Source organism: Salvelinus alpinus, chromosome 28 (assembly GCF_045679555.1).
Source record: "Salvelinus alpinus chromosome 28, SLU_Salpinus.1, whole genome shotgun sequence".
Classification (NCBI taxonomy): domain Eukaryota; kingdom Metazoa; phylum Chordata; class Actinopteri; order Salmoniformes; family Salmonidae; genus Salvelinus; species Salvelinus alpinus.
In genome coordinates this window covers 27083820-27108405 of record NC_092113.1, presented here as the reverse complement: position 1 = coordinate 27108405, position 24586 = coordinate 27083820, and the positions used below count along the sequence as shown (strand labels likewise).

Sequence of the window (24586 nt, the reverse complement as noted above, 5' to 3'; positions counted from 1 at the left end):
ACCATAATGACCTATGACATCCCCACATATTTCCATAGGAAAAACTGTAGTGGTGTTGTTTATTGTTTACTTAATTGTCAGCCTTGTATATCTTGTCTTGATTAACATGATTCATTAAACGAGAGAATAACAATAATAGTTGAAAACACAATGGAGACACGTAACGCATTGTTTACTTGTCTTTGTTTTCAAGGTTGTAAATACACGGTCCATGGACGCTGTGCCAACAGAAACCCAGCTCCCTGTACCAGGACCTATGTCAAGTCTAAGAAAGACACGAGAGTATGAGTTTTTTTTCAAACAACATTTTACAATGGCATTTGCAGTTATATTAATATTCCCAATGCCTCTTCATTCTTAGTGTATGTTGTAATGTGAATTTCTAAGCCATTCTCTTGTCCCGGTGTATGTATGTCAGTCTTGCATCTGACTCTGCCTGTGTCTCCTGCCTCAGGTTCCAACCCATGACTGGGTCAGTGGGAACTGTGACTCTGGGAAGTGTGACAAGTGTCAGAAGAAGATCAAGAGTTATCACGGGCTGACGGGCAAACACTGTGTCTGGTGCCACTCCATGGTGATGAGGGAGGGCTCCTGAGTAGCCCTGTGGTGGGGAGAGTTAGGCCCGTTTAAGTTATTAGGCCAGTCTTTTCTTCCACGCAGAATATTTATATATTACAATCTGTTGTTCAATCTGTTCATGGAGTGGTCTTGCAAGAGCTATGTCTGGAACTACGTCTGGATCTACAGTACCAGACAAAAGTTTGGACACACCTACTCATTCAAGGGTTCTCTTTATTTTTACTGTTTTCTACATTGTAGAATAATAGTGAAGACATCAAAACTATAAAATAACATTGGATATGTGGAATCATGTAGTAACCAAAAAAGTGTTAAACAAATCTAAATATATTTTATATTAGAGATTCTTCAAAGTAGCCACCCTTTTCCTTGATGACAGCTTTGCACACTCTTGGCATTCTCTCAACCAGCTTCATGAGGTAGTCACCTGGAATGCATTTCAATTAACAGGTGTGCCTTGTTAAAAGTTAATTTGTGGAATTTCTTTCCTTAATGCATTTGAGCTAATCAGTGTTGTGAAAAGGTAGGGTTGGTATACACAAGATAGCCCTATTTTGTAAAATACCATAAGTCCATATTATGGCAAGAACAGCTCAAAGAAGCAAAGAGAAACGTCCATCATTATTTTAAGACATGAAGGTCAGTCTATCTGGAAAATTTCAAGAACTTTGAAAGTTTCTTCAAGTGCTCTCGCAAAAACCATCAAGCGCTATGATGAAACTGGCTCTCATGAGGACCGCCACAGGAAAGGAAGACCCAGAGTTACGTCTGATGCAGAGGATAAGTTCATTAGAGTTACCAGCCGCAGAAATTGCAGCCCAAATAAATTCTTCACAGAGTTCAAGTAACAGACACATCTCAACATCAACTGTTCAGAGGAAACTGCGTGAATCAGGCCTTCATGGTTGAATTGCTGCAAAGAAACCACTACTAAAGGACACCAATAAGAAGAAGAGACTTGCTTGGGCCAAGAAACACGAGCAATGGACATTAGACTGGTGGAAATCTGTCCTTTGGTCTGATGAGTCCAAATTGGAGATTTTTGGTTCCAACCGCTGTGTCTTTGTGAGACGCAGAGAAGGTGAACGGATGATCTCTGCATGTTTCCAAACGCCTGAAGGTAACACGTTCATCTGTACAAACAATAGTATACAAGTATAAACACCATGGGACCGTGCAGCTGTCAGGAAGAAGACCCGTTCTGTCTCCTAGAGATGAATGTACTTTGGTGCAAAAAGTCCAAATCAATCCCAGAACAACAGCAAAGAACCTTGTGAAGATGCTGGAGGAAACAGGTACAAAAGTATCTATATACACAGTAGAACGAGTCCTATATCGACATAACCTGACAGGCCGCTCAGCAAGGCAAAAGCCACTGCTCAAAACCGCCATAAAAAAGCCAGACTACGGTTTGCAACTGCATTTTTTGGATAAATGTCCTCTGGTCTGATGAAACAAAAATAGAACTGTTTGGCCATAATGACCATCGTTATGTTTGGAGGACAAAGGGGTAGGCTTGCAAGCCGAAGAACACTACACCAACCGTGAAGCACGGGGGTGGCAGCATCATGTTGTGGGGGTGCTTTGCTGCAGGAGGGAAATTATGTGGATATATTGAAGCAACATCTCAAGACATCAGTCAGGAAGTTAAAGCTTGGTCGCAAATGGGGCTTCCAAATGGACAATGACCCCAAGCATACTTCTAAAGTTGTGGCAAAATGGCTTAAGGGCAACAAAGTAAAGGTATTAGTGGCCATCACAAAGCCCTGACCTCAATCCTATAGAAAATTTGTGGGCAGAACTGAAAAAGCGTGTGTGTGCAAGGAGGCCTACAAACCTGACTCAGTTACACCAGCTCTGTCAGGAGGAATGGGCCAAAATTCACAATATTCACCACAGCTTGTGGAAGGCTACCCGAAACGTTTGACCCAAGATAAACACTTTAAGGCAATGCTACCAAAAACGAATTGAGTGTATGTAAACTAAACTTCTGACACACTAGGAATGTGATGAATCAATAAATCATTCTCTCTACTATTATTCTGACATTTTACATTCTTAAAATAAAGTGGTGATCCTAACTGACCTAAGACAGGGAATTTTTACTAGGATTAAATGTCAGGAATTACGAAAAACTGAGTTTAAATGTATTTGGCTAAGGTGTATGTAAACTTCCGACTTCAACTGTACATACTACCTCAACTAACCGGTGCCTCCGCACATTGACTCTGTACCGGCACCCCCCTGTATATATTGTTATTTTTTACTGCTCCTCTTTAATTACTTGTTTCTTTTATCTCTTATTCTTATCCGTATTTGTTTAAACTGCACTGTCGGTTAGGGGCTCGTAAGTAAGCATTTCACTGTTGTATTCGACGCATGTGACTAATAAAATTTGATTTGATTCATTATTATTCTACAATGTAGAAAATAGTCGATATAAAGAAAAACCCTTGAATGAGTAGGTGTGTCCAAACGTTTTTTACTGGTACTGTATGTCTGTGAACAATACAGTACTTTGTGACTACTTTGATATAAAAATTGTTTATAAATTAAATGTGATTAGCTTTATAAATGAATCATTTGATAATAGATATCACTGGCTGTTACTGTGTTCCAGCGCCATGATGACTGTGCCTCCCAGGAGCCCTCCGACTGTAACTGTGGAACTCTCAGAGACCATATCCTCCCCCCTTGGGCCATCTACCCTGTTATGAAGGTACAGGATAACCTACTGCCCTATGACAGGTGTCTAATACTGTAAAGCTCACATAAAGATATATTTTAAGGAACCTCAACTTAGTGAAAACCTTTTTTATTCTCTTAAAAACAACATTCACTCACATGCAATGGTAATAGTAGGATAGCTAAAATGTCTAGTTTGAGAAACAATACATCTGTATTTGACTATTATACGGTTATTGCTTGTTGTTTTATATTATCTCTGGATTTGCTAAGTTGACTGTTCATCTCTCTCTTGACCCCATCAGGAGAAGCCAAACAGCATGAAGAACGGCTCCTCGAGCTCAGCCGGCGACAGTGACCACAACACCACTCCTGACGGAAAGGTGCTTCAGGTACATACTAGTACCCTGTCTAGGCCTTTCCCTATTACAGAACTGCTGGATAGTAATTGGTGTGAGTAAATAAGCAACAGTGTCTATTTTACCTTGTTTAGAGTCTAGAGAACTGTCACTAGGAAGTGCCTCACAGCCATATTCCATTCAGAATATATGTCATCTGAATATACTGACAATATAGACATCATTGTATCCATTTGTGAAACTGCTGTAATCTTTGAACTATTTATCTCTGAACAGATTGATCCGGTCCCAGACACTCATCCTCTTTTAGTGTTTGTGAACCCTAAAAGTGGAGGCAAGCAGGGAGAAAGGTGATGCTACAAGTGAACACTCCTACACAAATGGGCATTTATGGTTGAATAATAAACAATGTCAATGTTTCTATTTTACAATTTTAAGTCCTATTTTATTCATTTCAGAGTTCTGCGTAAATTTCAGTATTTGCTGAATCCACGGCAGGTGTATAACCTATCCAATGGTGGACCCGGACCAGGGTAAGGTTTCCCATATGGATAACTGCATATGATGTATCTAAGTATAGACCACTATTAGTATAAAATTATAAACTACACTCTGTTTTACCTGCATCACTAATTGGACAACTGGGGTGTATTTAGCAGCTTTAAATCTCGAAAATTACATTTAAGACATTTTACATTTTGAGGAGTCTGAGATTTGTTATTGTGTGTGTATCTGGGATTTAATATAAATTCATTACCAGTTCTCTTATTTACTGCTTGAATATGCAATGGTATTGGGATAGTTGGAACATCAAAGCCAATAAAATGGTTGCAAAGTGTTACGGCTCTCGTTTGTGGTAGGAAGAGTGGACCAAGACGCAGCGTGGAAAGTGTTCATGATTTTTTTATTCAAAAACACTCAAACAAAATAACGAAAGTCAAAAAATGAAAGCAAACAGTTCTGTCAGGCAAAAAAAACACTAAACAGAAAACAAGATCCCACAAAACCAAAAAGGAAAATGACAACTTATATATGATCCCCAATCAGAGACAACGATAGACCGCTGCCTCTGATTGGGAACCATACTCAGCCAAAAACACAAATAAATAGAAAACATAGATTTTCCCACCCGAGTCACACCCTGACCTAACCAAACATAGAGAATAATAAGGATCTCTAATGTCAGGGCGTGACAGTACCCCCCCCCCCCCCCCCCCAAAAGGTGCGGACCCCGGCCGCAAACCTGACTAGGGGAGGGTCCGGGTGGGCATCTACTCTCGGTGGAGGCTCCGGTGCGGGACGCCGACCCCGCTCTGCTTGAGGCTCCCCCCACTTCGGTGACGCCTCTGGTACAGGAATCGTCGCCGGGACCTCCGGACCGTAGATCGTCGCCGGGACCTCCGGACTGGGGACCGTCGCCGGAGGCTCCGGACTGGGGACCGTCGCCGGAGGCTCCGGACTGGGGACCGTCGCCGGAGGCTCCGGACTGGGGACCGTCGCCGGAGGCTCCGGACTGGGGACCGTCGCCGGAGGCTCCGGACTGGGGACCGTCGCTGGAGGCTCCTTTCCCTGGATCGTCACTGCAGGCTCCTTTCCCTGGATCGTTACTGGAGGCTTCGGGCCATGGATTATCACTGGAGGCTTCGGGCCATGGATTATCACTGGAGGCTTCGGGCCATGGATCATCACAGGAGGCTTCGTACGTGGAGCCGGAACAGGTCTCACCGGACTGAGGAGACGTACTGGCAGCCTAGTGAGTGGAGCTACCACAACGCATCCATCTTTAGCTCGGTGAGTGTGGAGAGCTGGCACAGGACGCACTGGGCTATGAAGGTGCACTGGAGGCATAGTGCGTTGAGCCGGCGCAAGACACACTGGACCGTGGAGGCGCACCGGAGGTCTGGAGCGCAGAGCTGGCACAACGCGTCCTGGCTGAATACCCCCTGTAGCACGGCAAGTGCGGGGAGTTGGCACAGGCCGCACTGGGTGGCGCTGGCGGACTGGGGATACCGTGCGTAGAGCTGGCGCAGGATATCCTGGACCGAGGAGACGCACTGGAGACCAGGACCACTGAGCCGGCACAATCCGTCCTGGCTGGATGCCCACTCTAGCACGGCAACTGCGAGGAGCTGGCAAAGAGCGCACCAGGCTATGAATGCGCACTGGAGACACAGTGCGCATCACCGCATAACACAGTGCCTGACCAGTCACACTCTCCCCACGGTAAGCACGGGGAGTTGGCTCAGGTCTAAAACCTGACTCCGCCAATCTCCCCGTGTGCCCCCAAAAACTTTTGGGGGGGGCTGCCACTCGTGCTTGCTCCGTTGCTCTAATTCCTCGTATCGTCGCCGTTCTGCTTTCGCTGCCTCCATCTGCTCCCTTGAACGGCGATACTCTCCTACCCGCGTCCAGGGTCCTTCTCCATTCATGATCTCCTCCCATGTCCACTCATCCTGGCCACGCTGCTTGGTCCGTTTTTGGTGGGATCTTCTGTTACGGCTCTCGTTTGTGGACATGGGAGGAGTTTGTGGACTCGTTTGTAGATTTTCCCACCTGAGTCACACCCTGACCTAACCAAACATAGAGAATAATAAGGATCTCTAAGGTCAGGGCGTGACACAAAGGGAGGGTATATTACTGGAAACGTTCAAAGTTTACCAGTAAACTACCAGAAAACGTTGACTTTTTTAATGGGGATTTTATCAGATGACATCTAGTGTTTTTGTTTTGGTACATTAGATTATCACAGGTATCTGTAATTACCTCTGGCCGTCTGTGGCCTTATCACATGTAATATATATAAAATAATCAAATAAGATGATTTTAAATTTTAAAATAGAGTGACGAAGCTGTAAAACATTTTACTATGTTAATGTTTATGTTTTTCCGCCAAACTGGTGGCAGTTAGTGAAAAAAGTTAATAGTTGTAAGAGTTTTACTACAGTATCTCGCGTTAAAGTTTCACAAATAAATTCCCCAATAAATTTGATGGATTCTGGTCAAATTACGCTCAGTCGCAGGCTGTCAAAAATGCGAGGCAATGCAGCTCTGTGTGTTCAAAAGAAAGCAGACAAACACAGACAGAAAAATAATTTCAGCGAAAGGGAAAGTGATGAACAGGGAGGTCATGCGCCACAAAAATATGTTGCACATGGTAAATACAGGGAGTGGTGAAAGTAAGGCAGCAAATTTTTGACATTACACAGAGAATCACAGATTGAGGCTGAGCAGCAACAGCCAATCATTGTGAAGACAGAAGAGGAATGGTTGCCTGGCTACCCATCCACACCGCTCCAGCCAACTGACGTTTCTTCTCCGTGATGAGTCTGGATTTGCCTCGCTACCTGACGATTTCTAGAATGCAAACACATTCTGACCGTTCTGATTGGTCCAAAAAAACGATGGGTTAGGCCAGAGCCGGCCTACATGATGGCATTATCAACTTTGATACTCTGGTTAAATTTTACGATCCAATCGCTGATGAATATGTTTTGTACAATGCCCCTCATTTTGAAGTCAAAGGACTTCTAGAATGGCAGTTTTAGACTGAATGTATGTAACGATAGAGCAGCAGAATTCATTTCAGGGTGAGTTGTCAGGCAAGAGGAATGCCCCTTTGTGACAGAAACATCAGTCCCTGTTGTGAAATCTGAGGGTGAGTTGTGTTAAAAACATGACTTTAAGTTTTATTACATTAGATATGGGATTTTGCATTGCATTAATTGTATCACTTCATCTCCTCCATCTCTTGGAGGGTCTTCGGTTACTCCTGATGTGGTGACTCCAGTCCCACTGACACTACCTGACGCTGCATCAGTTTCACCACCGTTGGGCCCCGGCATTAGTGCAACGTTTGCCCTCATTTTTGGAAAATGACCCCTATCAGAAACCCACCTCACACAAAGAACACACAAAGTATCATCATCCACTCCCACCTTATGGGAAGCTGACAACACTACAGTCAATGTGCCAAGGGCTGCCCAACAGCTCCAGCCTGCTCAGTGCAGTCAGTGACATGGCCTTGACTGTTAATGACATGATGCAGCGGCAGGTTGAACACAGTCAGAATATGATGATGTGTCCAGGAGAGAATAGCCACAACTGTGGAGATGAGAAATGCTGGTCTCCCTCCTTCCCAACAGAAGTGAAACTATGTCAGTCTCCTGAAAATCAAGGCATGGCCTTGACTGACATGGCCTTGACTGTTACTCATATTAAGCATCTCCAACCAATATTAAATCTAGAATCGGCTTCCTATTTCGCAACAAAGCCTCCTTCATGCATGATGCCAAACATACCCTCGTAAAACTGACTATCCTACCGATCCTTGACTTCGGCGATGTCATTTACAAAATAGCCTCCAACACTCTACTCAGCAAACTAGATGTAGTCTATCACAATGCCATCAGTTTTGTCACCAAAGCCCCATATACTACCCACCACTGCGACCTGTATGCTCTCGTTAGCTGGCCATCACTACATATTCATCGCCAAACCCACTGGCTCCAGGTCATCTATAAGTCTTTGCTAGGTAAAGCCCCGCCTTATCTCAGCTCACTGGTCACCATAGCAACACCCACCTGTAGCATGTGCTCCAGCAGGTATATTTCACTGGTCATCCCCAAAGCCAACACTTACTTTGGCCGCCTTTCCTTCCAGTTCTCTGCTCCCAATGACTGGAACAAATTGCAAAAATCACTGAAGCTGGAGTCTTATATCTCCCTCTCTAAGCATCAGCTGTCAGAGCAGCTTACCGATCACTGTACCTATACACAGCCAATCTGTAAATAGCACACCCAACTACCTCATCCCCATATTGTTATTTATCCTCTTGCTCTTTTGCACCCCAGTATCTCTACTTGCACATCATCATCTGCACATCTATCACTCCAGTGTTAATGCTAAATTGTAATTATTTCGCCTCTATGGCCTATTTATTGCCTTTACCTCCCTACTCTTCTACATTTGCACACACTGTACATATATTTTTCTATTGTGTTATTGACTGTATGTTTATGTGTAACTCTGTGTTGTTGTTTTTGTCGCACTGCTTTGCTTTATCTTGGCCAGGTCGCAGTTGTAAAATTATAAAATTTATACCGATATTGGCCTAAAAATAAATACTTTCCCCAAGAGTTAGTGATATTTCCCATTGACTGATCATGGTTTTTCAGATTCCCTCTTCACTAATCTTTTTATGTTGAACTTTTTTGTTATAAACTTATCACAACCTTGATGTTAATCATAGTTGATCTCCATGTTTGGAAGACTTTGTTCAGCATTTTTATATCTGATAGGAAAATCTATATTTTGGTTTAAAAATTATGTTTAGAAATAAAAAATATATATAACGCCTTCTTTTTTTTTTACACTGTTGACTGACCACTTTGTGCACTCATACTTCAAGTAAATTTGAACGGCTTATTTCTCTCTGAGATGTCATAACCATCAGTGAACGTCACTGTTAGATCTTGTACTGCACCCCCAACATAATACAAAATCTGTGTTTCAGGCTGTGCTTCTTCAGGAATCTGAAGGATTACAGGATCTTGGTTTGCGGAGGGGACGGAACTGTGGGCTGGATACTTGATGCCATAGGTGGGGTCCAGTACACAATATTGGTAGACCATGTACTATACACTCAGTGGACAGTTTATTAGGTACAACACCCCGTTCAGGAAAATGGTTCGCTCCTACAGTAAGTCATGTGGCCGTGGCTTGCAAAATAAAGCAGGCAGACAGGCCTCGAGGCATACAGTTACTGTTCGATTGAACATTAGAATGGACAAAACGAGTGACCTAAGTGACTTTGAACGTGGTATGATTGTTGATGCCAGGCGTGCCGGTTCTAGTATCTCACCAACACTGGACAATTGAGTAGTGGAAAAACATTGCCTGGTCCGACGAATCCAGTTCCTGTTTCGTCATGCTGATGGCAGTCAGGATTTAGTGTAAGCAGCACGAGTCCATGGCCCCATCCTGCCTGGTGTCAACAATACAGACTGTTGGCAGTAGTGTAACGGTGTGGGGAAAGTGGTCATGCCCCGAAGAAATCAGGCTGTTCTGGAAGCAAAGTTGGATCCGACCCAGGACTAGATGGGTGTACCATAAACTAGCCACTGAGTGTACATGCCAATAGACAAGTCAACTTTAGTGTATGAGTAAAAACTATGAATTTTCTTACCAAACATGTTCCAGAAATGGATTCCATGTAGTAACCTAGACATGAGTAATGCTGACGATCTCTCTTTCTCCCCTTCTGGTGCAATCAGAAAAAGCCCATCTTCAAGTGCGGCCACCTGTGGCTGTGTTACCCCTGGGCACAGGAAATGACCTTGCACGTTGTCTTAGATGGGGAGGAGGTGAGAAGGGTTGTCTTTGGTCTTTTTTCATTCTGTTGTGTGTTCACGTATCATATTTCCTGTATCACGGGGTAAGTTTAGCCAAAGGGGTAAGTTGAGCCACCCTTGTTTATAGGAATCCATACACAAAATGTATAATTTCACTAAACATTTAGGAAGCGGTCATCATTGTGAAGGAAGAAACCACATGGAAAAAGTGGTACGCAAGTTAGGTGAAACAAAAAGTTTTACATTTATTGTAAGAGGTTTCATGATGCTCGTATCTAAACCAAAGAAGATTATTTTAAGATTGTTCTATACATCAGTTTGGGTCTATATAAGCTTCAATATGAGGTCCTAAACCTAGCATGAAAGTGCATCCATGTAAGGTTGAAGTCAGAAGTTTCATACATTTAGGTTGGAGTCATTAAAACTAGTTTTTCAACCACTCCACAAATTTCTTGTTAACAAACTATAGTTTTGGCAAGTAGGTTAGGACATCTACTTTGTGCATGACACAAGTAATATTTTCCAACAATTGTTTACAGATGGATTATTTCACTTATAATTCACTATCACAATTCCAGTGGGTCAGAAGTTTACATACACTAAGTTGACTGTGCCTTTAAACAGCTTGGAAAATTCCAGAAAATTATGTCATGGCTTTAGAAGCATCTGATAGGCTAATAGACATAATTTGAGTCAATTGTAGGTGTACCTGTGGATGTATTTCAAGGCCTACCTTCAAACTCAGTGCCTCTTTGCTTGACATTATGGGAAAATCAAAAGAAATCAGCCAAGACCTCAGGAAAAAAATGTGTAGACCTCCACAAGTCTGGTTCATCCTTGGGAGCAATTTCCAAACGCCTGAAGGTACCACGTTCATCTGTACAAACAATAGTACGCAAGTATTAACACCATGGGACCACGCACAGTCATATACCGCTCAGGAAGAAGATGCGTTCTGTCTCCTAGAGATGAATGTACTTTGGTGCAAAAAGTGCAAATTAATCCCATAACAACAGCAAAGGACCTTGTGAAGATGCTGGAGGAAATGGTACAAAAGTATCTATATCCCTAGTAAAACTAGTCCTATATCAACATAAGCCAGACTATGATTTGCAACTGCACATGGGGAAAAATATCGTACTTTTTGGAGAAATGTCCTCTGGTCTGATGAAACAAAAATAGAACTGTTTGGCCATAATGACCATCTTGATGTTTGGAGGGAAAAGGAGGAGGCTTGCAAGCCGAAGAAGACCACCCCAACCGTGAAGCACGGGAGTGGCAGCATCATGTTGTGGGGGTGCTTTGCTGCAGGAGGGCCTGGTTCACTTCACAAAATAGATGGCATCATGAGTATGGGAAATTATGTGGATATATTGAAGCAACATCTCAAGACATCAGTCAGGAAGTTAAAGCTTGGTCGCAAATGGGTCTTCCAAATGGACAATGACCCCAAGCATACTTCCAAAGTTGTGGCAAAATGGCTTAAGGACAACGAAGTCAAGGGATTGGAGTGGCCATCACAAAACCCTGACCTCAATCCTATAGAAAATCTGTGGGCGGAACTGAAAAAGCGGGTGCGTGCAAGGAGGCCTACAAAGCTGACTCAGTTACACCAGCTCTGTCAGGAGGAATGGGCCAAAATTCAGAACTTATTGTGGGAAGCTTGTGGAAGGCTGCCTGAAACGTTTGACCCAAGTTAAACAATTTAAAGGCAATGATACCAAATACTAATTGAGTGTATGTAAACTTCTGACCCACTGGGAATGTGATGAAAGAAAAATAAAAGCTGAAATAAATAATTCTCTCTACTATTATTCTGACATTTCACATTCTTAAAAAAAAGTGGTGATCCTAACTTTTACTAGGAATAAATGTCAGGAATTGTGAAAAACTAAGTTTATATGTATTTGGCTAAGGTGTATGTAAACTTCCGACTTCAACTGTAGCTGTGTGGGCTAATATAGTCAAAATGTTTGTTAAGTTGAGCAAATTGAAGTGTTTTCTTCCCAGGTGTAATGCAACGCATTATCGCTGGAAATGAGGTAACAATAGGGCTTGGCCTGTGTTAAAAGTGTTTTAAAAAGTACAACGTTTTTGTAAGGCATGTTTTTTAGGTCTCTGGTAATATTTCATTCAGTACAGAAATTTGTAGACGGCTTAACTTATCCCAAACCTGGGGTAAGTTGTGCAAAGAGACCACTTTTCTTTTTTTTTTACAAGTATATTTTCAAAACTATCATGTTAATATGAATTCTGATTATTTCCAGGGATACAGAACATCCTGAAATATATGTAGATATCTTTGTGAGAAAGAATACTATATTTCCCTTGACGGAGTGATGCTGAATATAGTTGAGCCACTCTCCCCTATAGGTTATGATGGGACGGATCTGTGTCGGATCCTGAAGGAGATTGAGGGCAGCACCCCGGTGCTGATGGACCGCTGGAATGTAGAGGTGATCCTAGAGGACCCCCAGGAGATGGGTGACCCTGTGCCTTATGAGATCATCAACAACTACTTCTCCATCGGAGTGGTGAGTGAATGGAAAGTAGTTAGGATCTAACTTCTATCATGGTCCCAGATCTGTTTGTGCTGTCTTGCCAACTCCTATGGTCATTGTCACGCCAACATGGCAATGACCATAGGAGTTGGCAGGACAGCAAAAACCGATGTGTCCAGGCTACTTCCTTATGGCACACACCAGAATGCTTTGTCAACTTTTTTATAACTTGTTCTGTGTTGACAGGATGCCTCTATTGCCCACCGGTTTCATACACTGAGAGAGAAACACCCCCAGAAATTTAATAGCAGGTAAGAAAACTTGAATAACCAGGCTGGAGTCTGGTTATTCAGAGGGGACTAGCCTTTTAGGTGTAATCACTTTGTGCATGGTGTAAATGACCCTACGTTAATGTAAGAATGTTGTTCAATATTCTAGAATGAAGAACAAGTTGTGGTATTTTGAGTTTGCCACCTCTGAGACCATCTCTGCTTCATGCAAGAAACTGAATGAATGTCTTACAATTGAGGTGAGGATAGCAAACACACAGCTTTGCATCAACACATAGAACCATATAGTAACTTTATAAAAAAACATATACCCAACCAGTGTTGCGAGTAAAAGTAACACATTACAGTACTGTTACTTTTATGAGTAACGGAGTAACATAACAAGTTACTGTCTTCAAAATTGTTTTATATTATTATTTTTTCCATTACTTTCAGAATCTCTCGGCGTGTTGTATATTTTTTAAGCCTTGTTTCCTGGAATTCATCAGTAGCTAGGCTAATTCGTTTCCTAGGCTATCGTGAAACTGAAAATCAAAGAAAGATGGCAGCTGTGTTGTCCCCTGCTTAACCTTTTCCTTGTGGAAATACTCCCTTTTTTGTGTTAATCAAAGAGAAAGAGAAAAACATTTTCGTCAAATGCAAACTATGCACAGGCAGCAAGCATTAATATATTTGTCTAGAAACAACACATCAAACCTGAAATAGCATCTGGAGATTGTGCACAAAGGCACAGAGCTGGTAGCCAAAGTTCCAGAAATGCGTGAAAGAGGAGAAATTTATAGGCCTACATATTATGACAATAAACGAAGATCCATAGGCCTAAATTATATTTCCAAGTGTTCTTATGAAATGTCCATATAAACAATGAAAAATGTCTGATAAATACAATTCAAAACGGCAATAAATGTGTATCGAAACAAAGACAAAAATGAAATCAGCCATACACATATCACAATCCATTTGGAGTAACTGTCAACCATTATCCCATAAAGTAATGGTAAAATAGAATAGAGACTGGTGTTTCTCATTCATTTTATAATTAAATCCCACCTGTTTCAATAATTTCTAGTGAGATTGATCAGGCCTCACCAGAAAGTCAGGATACAGGGCATTCAACACCATTAAATATTTCCTCTCCCTTTTCTTTCCCTGTCCTTCCGAAACCATTTAAAAACATTTTAAACCTTTCCACCATTCTGCATACCCAATTTAAAACCTAATTGAAAGGACCCCACTAAATAACAGGCCTTACTTATCTGGGAACTCCGTTTATGGCCTACTCCAGATACTTTTATACTTAAAACTGCCGAATATAAAACTGCTCTCCCCAAGACCACAGTCTCCGGGAACATTCCAACGAGAGATAATGATACCCCCTCTTCTGGAAAAGAAAGTGTACATTTCCTTAGCATTCACTATGCTACATCTTCATCAGCAATCCAAAAGTATTAATTCTAAATCAAACATGATAATGGTAAATCCTCTATCCTTACTCCAATCATTAAACATTTGTTTTAATCCACCTCAACGTTTATGTATCTTTTATTTAGCATGTACTACCCTTAGACACAGCGACTTTATCTCGCCACCGAGTCCAACAATTCACAGGTCTCTTTTCCCCATGATTCTCCATAACCACCGCACCACAATGTTCATGAACAAAAAAAATATTAAGTTAATTTTAGGTTTGGTAACTCCTATGCTAATTCCTCGTGACCCCTCCACCCTTTCGTCCATTCTAGAAATCTATTTCAGAACAAGACGACATAAAATGTCTCATAAGATAAAAAGCGAGTGTTTGGCCAGATCATTTTAATTTGTTACCTCTTTAGAATCCATCCCCCTGGCATTTCACCTAGATTCTTCAACCCAAAATACTTTTTCTTGTGGCAAATTTAGCCAATTTCTCATCATAAGGAATCAGCGATATTTGTTCCCTGGCATCTATTAAATAGTTGTGTAAGACGTGATCTCATATGTCTTCCTTCACATAGAACTGTAATCTCTATGAACTACTATCGATCGTACCGATGCCATACACCGCTATGTGAAAGTTCCCACCCTGCTACTTTTCGGAGGATTTGTTGTTGCTCTTTTAAAAAAGATGCAAATGGCAGCATTTCCTCCGATTGCAGCAGGCTCCATTCCCACTTCACACTCCTTTTTCCAATGACCAACAGCCCCACATCTAAAACAGAACTCTTTCTCCCTACGCTTTGATGTTTTTCCGCTACGTTTCTTTGTCTTACCTTGGCCATTGAAACTATAGTTAGTGACTTTCCCTGTGGCTGTATTAACTCCTCGCACGTCTGCGAAGTGAGCGGAGTTAAATTCCACTCTCAAAGCATCTTGCTCTATTTCATCCACAACCCCCGCAATTGCTGTTTTGAACACAGGTTTCAAACCTGATATCAAAGCCAAAGTACAAATTCTATCAATGTACTCCCTTACCCAGTCTTTCTGTAGCTGAGTACATCTACTAATTCCGGGTTTATCGGTTGGTATTTTTTGTTGAGATAATGCTGACATCAAAACGCTGGTATATTGAGCTTTGATTATGGTTTTGTCATTGTGCCAAGTCATAGTTGCCTCCCTGAATTTTCTATCAGATTGGAATTTTTCATCAGCCGGGAAATGCTTACCAATCATATCCAGTTTGCTAACTTTTTCCCATATTCGAGCAGAATTGGTAGACTGCTTGTGCGCTTCTTTTAGTGCCTCCATGGCTTTATTAAAATCCTCTAGCTCCGCTTTACCGGGAAAATCAGGGCCGTCTGTTGCCATATCAATAGTTATTATTCCGAAACCTCTCCCGACAGTGTGCAGGCTGTTTAGATTTCTTCACTCCCGTCTATAATACACACCTTCTATTAACTATTTTCCAAGGTAGAGCTACCCACTTCCCCAGATAATAGTTATGGTATTTGTGCCTATTAATTGGTCGCAGCACTTAATACCTTGTATTAGAACCTATACTATAGCGTCTGCAAATGTATGACTGGAGAATACGGATGACCTAATGTCTTATTCCAGTGTTGCGCCTCATATCACTGTTGTTGATAACACACATTACCAAAACTATTCAGACTTGTTTTCCTATTTCCACGTAATCTTTCATGGTTCCCCCTCCCCATAGGGCATAAACCAACCTCTCTCCTTATTGCTACTGCTAATACACGTAACTCAAACAGTGTTTGAATATCTTATTGCTTTTCTTTTAACCATGCATGTGGCTTACCTTCAGAATTTATAGGCAACCTTATCATTATCCACATTCACTGTCACTGCAGCTGGGACTTTCATCCCTTTGACAGATCTCACAGGGGAATATCCCCATTAGGGACCTATCCTATATGGAACCTACCCTACACTGTATTGTCCCTCATGGATCTCGCAGAGGAAAACTTCCACTCGGGACCTATCCTAATGGAACCTTCCCTACACCTTATTTTTACCTGGATCTCGCAGAGGAAAACCTCCACTCGGGACCTATCCTAATGGAACCTAGCCTACACCAGATATTTACGACCGGTCATTACACAATGGACCTACTGAATAAACCCAGGTTTTCTAGGTCCGTATCCTATAATTGTTCAGCCTACGATTCTCATCTCCCCAAGGTGTCATAATTAGTGATAACAGGTGTAGGAACTGTGCCTACCTTATTTCTGGTGCCGGCTCCTGTTTCTCTGATTTGGAAATCTCTAGTTCAACTGCAAATCGTTGTGAATCCCTTTCGTGACGCCAACTGTTAGGTTCTAATTTTCAGAGTAAAAACTCAACAGACAATATGAAAGCTCAAACCAATTTTATTCTACATAGAGGGTCAATACAGCTGCACTAGACAAGGACATATTCACACAAGCACTGATATTTAAACCTTTCTCCTATGCTGAGTCTCCTCCTACACACCTGAACAAACATTGTATCTTTATTGCTAGGCAGGAAACTAAATGATAGGGGCCATAAACTTTTCTTTCTCCCTTAACGTGACCTGACCTCGACCCCCTTCATCACTAATCCATGGCTGTCTCCACTTATCAATGCCTGCCACATGTGATTGCATTCCCTACACTCAGTACATTTCAAGCTTAATTGCACCCACTATATACTTTCCTCCTACAGATAGCCATTAACCTCTGGTGTAGCCCCTCGCCTATGGCACCCCTCAGGTATCTATTACAACTAATGATGAATAACATTTAAAGTTCAGAAATCCAAACCTATCAATGGAAAATAATGCTACTCCATGAAAGGTGAGTTCCACTCCACTAGTGCGTCGATAGTCAGCAAGCAAGCATATATTATTTTATTACACAAGGATTGTGGTTAACACAGCTGACCTGATAGTTATGTGGTATGTTTAGCTCATTATGGCATCGCATTAAGTTGCACTGTCTGCCTGATGTTGTATGTCCCTCAGTGCTGCGGCACCCCATTGGACCTGAGTGGCCTTTCTATGGAGGGGATCGCAGTCCTCAACATTCCCAGCATGCACGGTGGATCCAACCTGTGGGGAGAAGCCAAGAAGAGTGAATCCAAGTGCTTGATGAATCCTCAGGAAATGCCTGAGGTTATTGTCGACCCTGAAATCCTGAAAGTCAGTGGACAAGGTACAGTGAAATCCCTTGGCTTGATCCAAGGGCTCAAGGTTTCAAAATGTTAAAAGTTGTGCCCATGTCTGGTATAGAATATTGTTAGAATATCATGTGAGATGTTTTAGAGTATCCATTTCAAGAGGTCTGTTCTCATGTCACAGCTGTTAAAAGAGAAAGTTTGTTATTTTTATTGGAAGATGCACTTGACCCTGGATGGGTTGTGAAGTAGGTTTGAACAGCTAGTCTCAGACTAAAAACTGTACTGTCTCTGTGTGAATTGCATGTTCAGTGTTTCCATCTTCCATGACAGACCTCAGTGACCGGCGTTTGGAAGTGGTTGGTCTAGAAGGGGCCATGGAGATGGGGCAGATATATACTGGACTTAAGAGTGCTATAAGACTAGCAAAAACCTCACAGATTACAATCAGGTGAGTGTTTGTGACATGTTGAGACATGTACAGACTAGCTGAGATATCACAGTATGATGTGGGATGATTATTTTTACACCTTGCACCTTTAAAAAAATTATTCCATCCTCACTACTAATGCTGTCTTCAAAACCAAGTGGGAAGGTGGTACTTACCCATTGTAAAGTCTTAAATACAAGATGGGGGTATTCACGTTTTAAACTGAGAAATTCCATCATGTGTAGGTCAAGAGAAGGTTTTGATTATTTTGCTCTTTTTTTGCCCATAAGAAGTAGATATATATATATATATACAGTGGGGAGAACAAGTATTTGATACACTGCCGATTTTGCAGGTTTTCCAACTTACAAAGCATGTAGAGGTCTGTAATTTTTATCATAGGTACACTTCAACTGTGAGAGACGGAATCTAAAACAAAAATCCAGAAAATCACATTGTATGATTTTTAAGTAATTAATTTGCATTTTATTGCATGACATAAGTATTTGATACATCAGAAAAGCAGAACTTAATATTTGGTACAGAAACCTTTGTTTGCAATTACAAAGATCATACGTTTCCTGTAGTTATTGACCAGGTTTGCACACACTGCAGCAGGGATTTTGGCCCACTCCTCCATACAGACCTTCTCCAGATCCTTCAGGTTTCGGGGCTGTCGCTGGGCAATACGGACTTTCAGCTCCCTCCAAAGATTTTCTATTGGGTTCAGGTCTGGAGACTGGCTAGGCCACTCCAGGACCTTGAGATGCTTCTTACGGAGCCACTCCTTAGTTGCCCTGGCTGTGTGTTTCGGGTCGTTGTCATGCTGGAAGATCCAGCCACGACCCATCTTCAATGCTCTTACTGAGGGAAGGAGGTTTTTGGCCAAGATCTCGCGATACATGGCCCCATCCATCCTCCCCTCAATATGGTGCAGTCGTCCTGTCCCCTTTGCAGAAAAGCATCCCCAAAGAATGATGTTTCCACCTCCATGCTTCACGGTTGGGAGGGTGTTCTTGGGGTTGTACTCAACCTTCTTCTTCCTCCAAACACGGCGAGTGGAGTTTAGACCAAAAAGCTCTATTTTTGTCTCATCAGACCACATGACCTTCTCCCATTCCTCCTCTGGATCATCCAGATGGTCATTGGCAAACTTCAGACGGGCCTGGAAATGCGCTGGCTTGAGCAGGGGGACCTTGCATGCGCTGCAGGATTTCAATCCATGACGGTGTAGTGTGTTACTAATGGTTTTCTTTGAGACTGTGGTCCCAGCTCTCTTCAGGTCATTGACCAGGTCCTGCCGTGTAGTTATGGGCTGATCCCTCACCTTTCTCATGATCATTGATGCCCCACGAGGTGAGATCTTGCATGGAGCCCCAGACCGAGGGTGGTTGACCGTCATCTTCAACTTCTTCCATTTTCTAATAATTGCGCCAACAGTTGTTGCCTTCTCACCAAGCTGCTTGCCTATTGTCCTGTAGCCCATCCCAGCCTTGTGCAGGTCTACAATTTTATCCCTGATGTCCTTACACAGCTCTCTGGTCTTGGCCATTGTGGAGAGATTGGAGTCTGTTTGATTGAGTGTGTGTACAGGTGTCTTTTATACAGGTAACAAGTTCAAACAGGTGCAGTTAATACAGGTAATGAGTGGAGAACAGGAGGGCTTCTTAAAGAAAAACTAACAGGTCTGTGAGAGCCGGAATTCTTACTGGTTGGTAGGTGATCAAATACTTATGTCATGCAATAAAATGCAAATTAATTACTTAAAAATCATACAATGTGATTTTTTGGATTTTTGTTTTAGATTCCGTCTCTCACAGTTGAAGTGTACCTATGATAAAAATTACAGACCTCTACATGCTTTGTAAGTAGGAAAACCTTCAAAATCGGCAGTGTATCAAATACTTGTTCTCCCCACTGTATACTACTGTTCAACAGTTTGGGGTCACTTAGAAATGTCCTTGTTTTTGAAAGAAAAGCTAATTTTTTGTCCATTTAGAATAACATCAAATTGATCAGAAATACTGTGTAGACATTGTTAATGTTGTAAATTACTATTGTAGCTGGAAATGGCAGTTTTTTTAATGGAATATCTACATAAGGGTACAGAGGCCCATTATCAGCAACCATCACTCCTGTGTTCCAATGGCACATTGTTAGCTAATCCAAGTTTATCATTTTAAAAGGCTAATTGATCATTAGAAAACCCGTTTACAATTATGTTAGCACAGCTGAAAACTGTGGTTCTCATTAAAGAAGCAATAAAAGTGGCCGCCTTTAGACTAGTTGAGTATCTGGAGCATCAGCATTTGTGGGTTCGATTACAGGCTCAAAATGGCCAGAAACAAATTACTTTCTTCTGAAACTCGTCAGAGAAACAGACGCCTCACAAGTCCTCAACTGGCAGCTTCATTAAATAGTACCCGCAAAACACCAGTCTCAACGTCAACAGTGAAGAAGCGACTCTGGGATGCTGGCCTTCTAGGCAGACTTCCTCTGTCCAGTGTCTGTGTTCTTTTGCCCATCTTAATCTTTTCTTTTTATTGGCCAGTCTGAGAGATGGCTTTTTCTTTGCAACTCTGCCTACAACGCCAGCATCCTGGAGTCGCCTCTTCACTGTTGATGTTGAGACTGGTGTTTTGCGGGTACTATTTAATGAAGCTGCCAGTTGAGGACTTGTGAGGCGTCGGTTTCTCAAACTAGACGCTCTAATGTACTTGTCCTCTTGCTCAGTTGTGCACCGGGGCCTCCCTCTCCTCTTTCTATTCTGGTTAGAGCCTGTTTGCGCTGTTCTGTGAAGGGAGTAGTACACAGCGTTGTATGAGATCTTCAGTTTCTTGGCAATTTCTTGCATGGAATAGCCTTCATTTCTCAGAGCAAAAATAGACTGACGAGTTTCAGAAGAAAGTATTTTGTTTCTGGCCATTTTGAGCCTGTAATCGAACCCACAAACGCTGATGCTCCAGATACTCAACTAGTCTAAAGAAGGCCACTTTTATTGCTTCTTTAATCAGAACCACAGTTGTCAGCGGTGCTAACATAATTGCAAAAGGGTTATCTAATGATCAATTAGCCTTTTAAAATTATAAACTTGGATTAGCTAACACAACGTGCCATTGGAACACAGGAATGATGGTTGCTGATAATCGGCCTCTGTACGCTTATGTAGATATTCCATTAAAAGAAATCAGCCGTTTCCAGCTAGTCATTTACAACATTCACAATGTCTACACTGTATTTCTGATCAATTTGATGTTATTTTAAATGGACAAAAAAGTTGTTTTTCTTTCAAAAACAAGGAAATTTCTAAGTGACCCCAAACTTTTGAACAGTAGTATATATATATATCTTTTTTAATTTTTTATGTTTTACCCTTTATTTAACTAGGCAAGTCAGTTAAGAACAAATTCTTATTTACAATGACAGCCTACAGTGGGCTAACTGCCTTGTTCAGAGGCAGAATGACAGATTTTTACCTTATCAGCTCTGGGATTCGATCCAGCAACCTTTCAGTTACTGGCCCAACACTCTAACCACTAGGCTACCTGCCACCACTAGTCTGCCTGCCCTATATCCAGAGCTGCTTTCACTTTTTAAATCAGAAGGAAGATAAACAGAATCAATTTAGTATCAATCATTTGTACAACTGCTGAAGGTGCCACCATGCTTGCTGTCTTTTTTTGTTGACAAATGACGTCAGAGAGGTGCAAGTGGGAAACTCGGAGCATGGGGATGATAGATGAGTTTCCCACTAGTAATTACCAGTTGGAGGGGCGTTCAAGTGTATTTTTCCCAGTTGTATTCTGGCATTTACAAAATTCTGAGATGTTGTGAACACAGAATTATCTCCCTTATGTCTCTGTCCATCTCTCAGGACTAAGAAACCTTTACCGATGCAGATAGACGGAGAGCCCTGGATGCAGCCACCCTGTACGGTGAGTGCTAGGAACCCAGATTGAGTTCAGTGTAACAGAGCGTTGTAAGAGTTTTTAAAGCAAGTTCTATTGCTAGACACCATGGAGATTGATGCTAATAACATGTTGTTAATATAACATGGTAACATGTTGGTAACAAGTACGTAGACATGGTAATAACATGGTCATTTGAGTAACACAACCTTTCACTCATATTCCCCCTTCAGATTCACATCACACACAAGAACCAGGCCAATATGCTGATGGGTCCCCAGAGCCGGTCCAGCTTCTTCAGCTCAAAGTAGTAGCCTGCTCCCTGGCTACACACGCAGTAACATGGTCTATATGCACTTGCTTATTATTTTACATTTGTGAAATGACTGAAGCAGCTTGCTTTGTGAAACCAGTTGGTATATGCATATTTTAGAGAAATAGGTTGACCAACATTTTAAGAAAGTTCAACACATTATTTTGTTTGTTCTGCCTCAATACAAGACGGTATTATGAAAACATTGCCAACTACAGCTGTATGATAGCCTGATATATGACTCTGGACAACAAGTTAAGAGCTTTTAGTGGGTTTTATGTCCCTTTGCCATCATTTTTGCCAAATTCACCTTATGCGTTATCAAGGGGACAAAGACTGCTGGGTTGCACAGTCTAAGATATTGGTATCCGCTTGAAAAGTTTGAGTTAAATGTTTATTCAACAAGATTATTTTAACTGCATTTTCCTTATTGTTATTACATTTTTGTAGGATAATTTAAATGTATACAGTACCAGTCAAAGTTTTGGACACACCTACTCATTCAATGGTTTTTCTTTATTTTTACTCCTGTTAATTATAATGCATTCCAGGTGACTACCTCATGAAGCTGGTTGAGAGAATGCCAAGAATGTGAAAAGCTGTCATCAAGGCAAAGGGTAGCTACTTTGAAGAATATCAAATATAAAATATATTTTGATTTGTTTAACACTTTTTTGGTTACTACATGATTCCATGTGTTATTTCATAGTGTTGATGTCTTCACTATTATTCTATAATGTAGAATATAAAGAAAACCCTGAAATGAGTAGGTTTGTCCAAACTTTTGACTGGTACTGTATCAAATTTGGTCATTGAAAGTCTAGGATTTATTAAGTTATGAAATGTTTAAAAGCTCAGTGCATAATGCTTGTGGTAATATACCCACATCAGTGCAGATTTATATGAAATTATTATGCACTCTTGTCAGCAGGAAACTCTTTGCTCCTATGTCCTGTGGCCAAACGTAATTTAATTTTTTTAATAGCAGTAGTTTAATTCAGTAGTTTTAATATATTGAGTGAATGTTTGGAATCGAAAACAAATTGTTTACTTCCTCCTCTCAATGTAAGGTCTCAGTTTTCTCTTATTCGGTATCTCTAATTGAAGGTTAGCCATATCATTTCACTTAAATACTGAGAATGTTGAAAATATTGGAAATGATGCTATAGATATTTCAATAAACCGATTTGACATTGTGCAATGTGGTGTGGTTATTATATAATGAATAGGTAACTATTTGATATGTTTCTTTATTAGTTAGGCCAAGGGGAGAGTGGGGTAAGTTGAGCCAAAGGGTTAAGTTGAGTCACTCTTAATTCAAGCAAACCATACACAAAATTCATAATTTGACCAAATATTTAGGAAAAGGTCATAATTTCATGGAGTCTAAGGAAGAAACTACACAGAAAAAGTGGTAAGCAAGTTAAGTCCAAAAAAGTAAATAAATGTATTGTGTTAGAGGTTTCATGATGGGTGTATCTAAACCAAATTAGATACTTCTAAGATTGTTCTATACATCAGTTGGGGTCTCTATAAGCTTCAACATAAGGTCCTTAACCTAGCATGAAAATGCATCATTGTAGCTGTGTGGGTGGGCTAATAGTCAAAATATTTGCCTTGGGGTAAGTTGAGTTAATAGCAAGTTGAGCAAATTGAAGTGTTTTCTTCCCAGGCATAATGCAAGGCATTATTGCTGGGATATGAGGTAACAGGTATTTTTTTTAAAGTACAAAATCTTTATTAGGTGTTAAGCATTTTCACATTATAGTCATTTAGCAGACACTCTTATCCAGAGCGACTTACAGGAGCAAGTAGGATGAAGTGACTTGCTCAAGTGCACATCAGCATATTTTTCACCTAGTTGGCTCGGGGACTTGAACCAGCAACCTTTCGGTTACTGTTTCAACGCTCTTGACCACAAGGCTACCTGCTTTTTTGTTGTTGTCTGGACCTCTGGCAGTCTCTATGGGGGTGCCACAGGGTTAAATTCTCGGGCCGACTCTTTTCTCTGTATATATCAATGGATGTCGCTCTTGCTGCTGGGGATTCTCTGATCCACCTCTACGCAGACGACACCATTCTGTATACTTCTGGCCCTTCTTTGGACACTGTTAACAAACCTCCAGACGAGCTTCAATGCCATAAACACTCCTTCCGTGGCCTCCAACTGCTCTTAAATGCAAGAAAAACTAAATGCATGCTCTTCAACCGATCGCTGCCCGCACCCACCCGCCTAGCATCACTACTCTGGACGGTTCTGACTTAGAATATGTGGACAACTACAAATACCTAGGTGTCTGGTTAGACTCTCCTTCCAGACTCACATTAAGCATCTCCAATCCAAAATGAAAACTAGAATCAGCTTCCTATTTCGCAACAAAGCCTCCTTCACTTATGCTGTTAAACATACCCTCGTAAAACTGACTATCCTACCGATCCTTGACTTCGGCATTTACAAAATAGCCTCCAACACTCTACTCAGCAAATTGGATGTAGTCTATCACAGTGCCATCAGTTTTGTCACCAAAGCCCCATATACTACCCACCACTGCGACCTGTATGCTCTCGTTGGCTGGCCCTCGCTTCATATTCGTCG

General features: G+C 41.5%; 1 protein-coding gene across 2 annotated transcripts in view; it reads left to right on the top strand.

The window, feature by feature from the left end:
- Nucleotides 1–23186, top strand: part of LOC139557574 (diacylglycerol kinase beta-like) — a 43664-nt gene extending 20478 nt beyond the window's left edge. Inside the window, exons 10-24 of one of the 2 annotated variants that reach the window (XM_071372562.1) lie at nucleotides 194–282; nucleotides 455–574; nucleotides 3200–3298; nucleotides 3570–3656; nucleotides 3900–3973; nucleotides 4082–4156; nucleotides 9136–9221; nucleotides 9896–9985; nucleotides 12347–12507; nucleotides 12721–12785; nucleotides 12913–13003; nucleotides 17188–17377; nucleotides 17673–17790; nucleotides 21644–21704; nucleotides 21911–23186. In XM_071372562.1, the coding sequence (XP_071228663.1) occupies nucleotides 194–282; nucleotides 455–574; nucleotides 3200–3298; nucleotides 3570–3656; nucleotides 3900–3973; nucleotides 4082–4156; nucleotides 9136–9221; nucleotides 9896–9985; nucleotides 12347–12507; nucleotides 12721–12785; nucleotides 12913–13003; nucleotides 17188–17377; nucleotides 17673–17790; nucleotides 21644–21704; nucleotides 21911–21988 (1484 nt within the window). In that variant the 3' untranslated portion in view covers nucleotides 21989–23186. Of the gene's footprint in view, nucleotides 1–193; nucleotides 283–454; nucleotides 575–601; nucleotides 607–3199; nucleotides 3299–3569; nucleotides 3657–3899; nucleotides 3974–4081; nucleotides 4157–9135; nucleotides 9222–9895; nucleotides 9986–12346; nucleotides 12508–12720; nucleotides 12786–12912; nucleotides 13004–17187; nucleotides 17378–17672; nucleotides 17791–21643; nucleotides 21705–21910 lie in introns of those variants that run through there. The other variant, XM_071372563.1, reaches the window with a different exon arrangement.
- Nucleotides 23187–24586: the final 1400 nt, after the last annotated feature.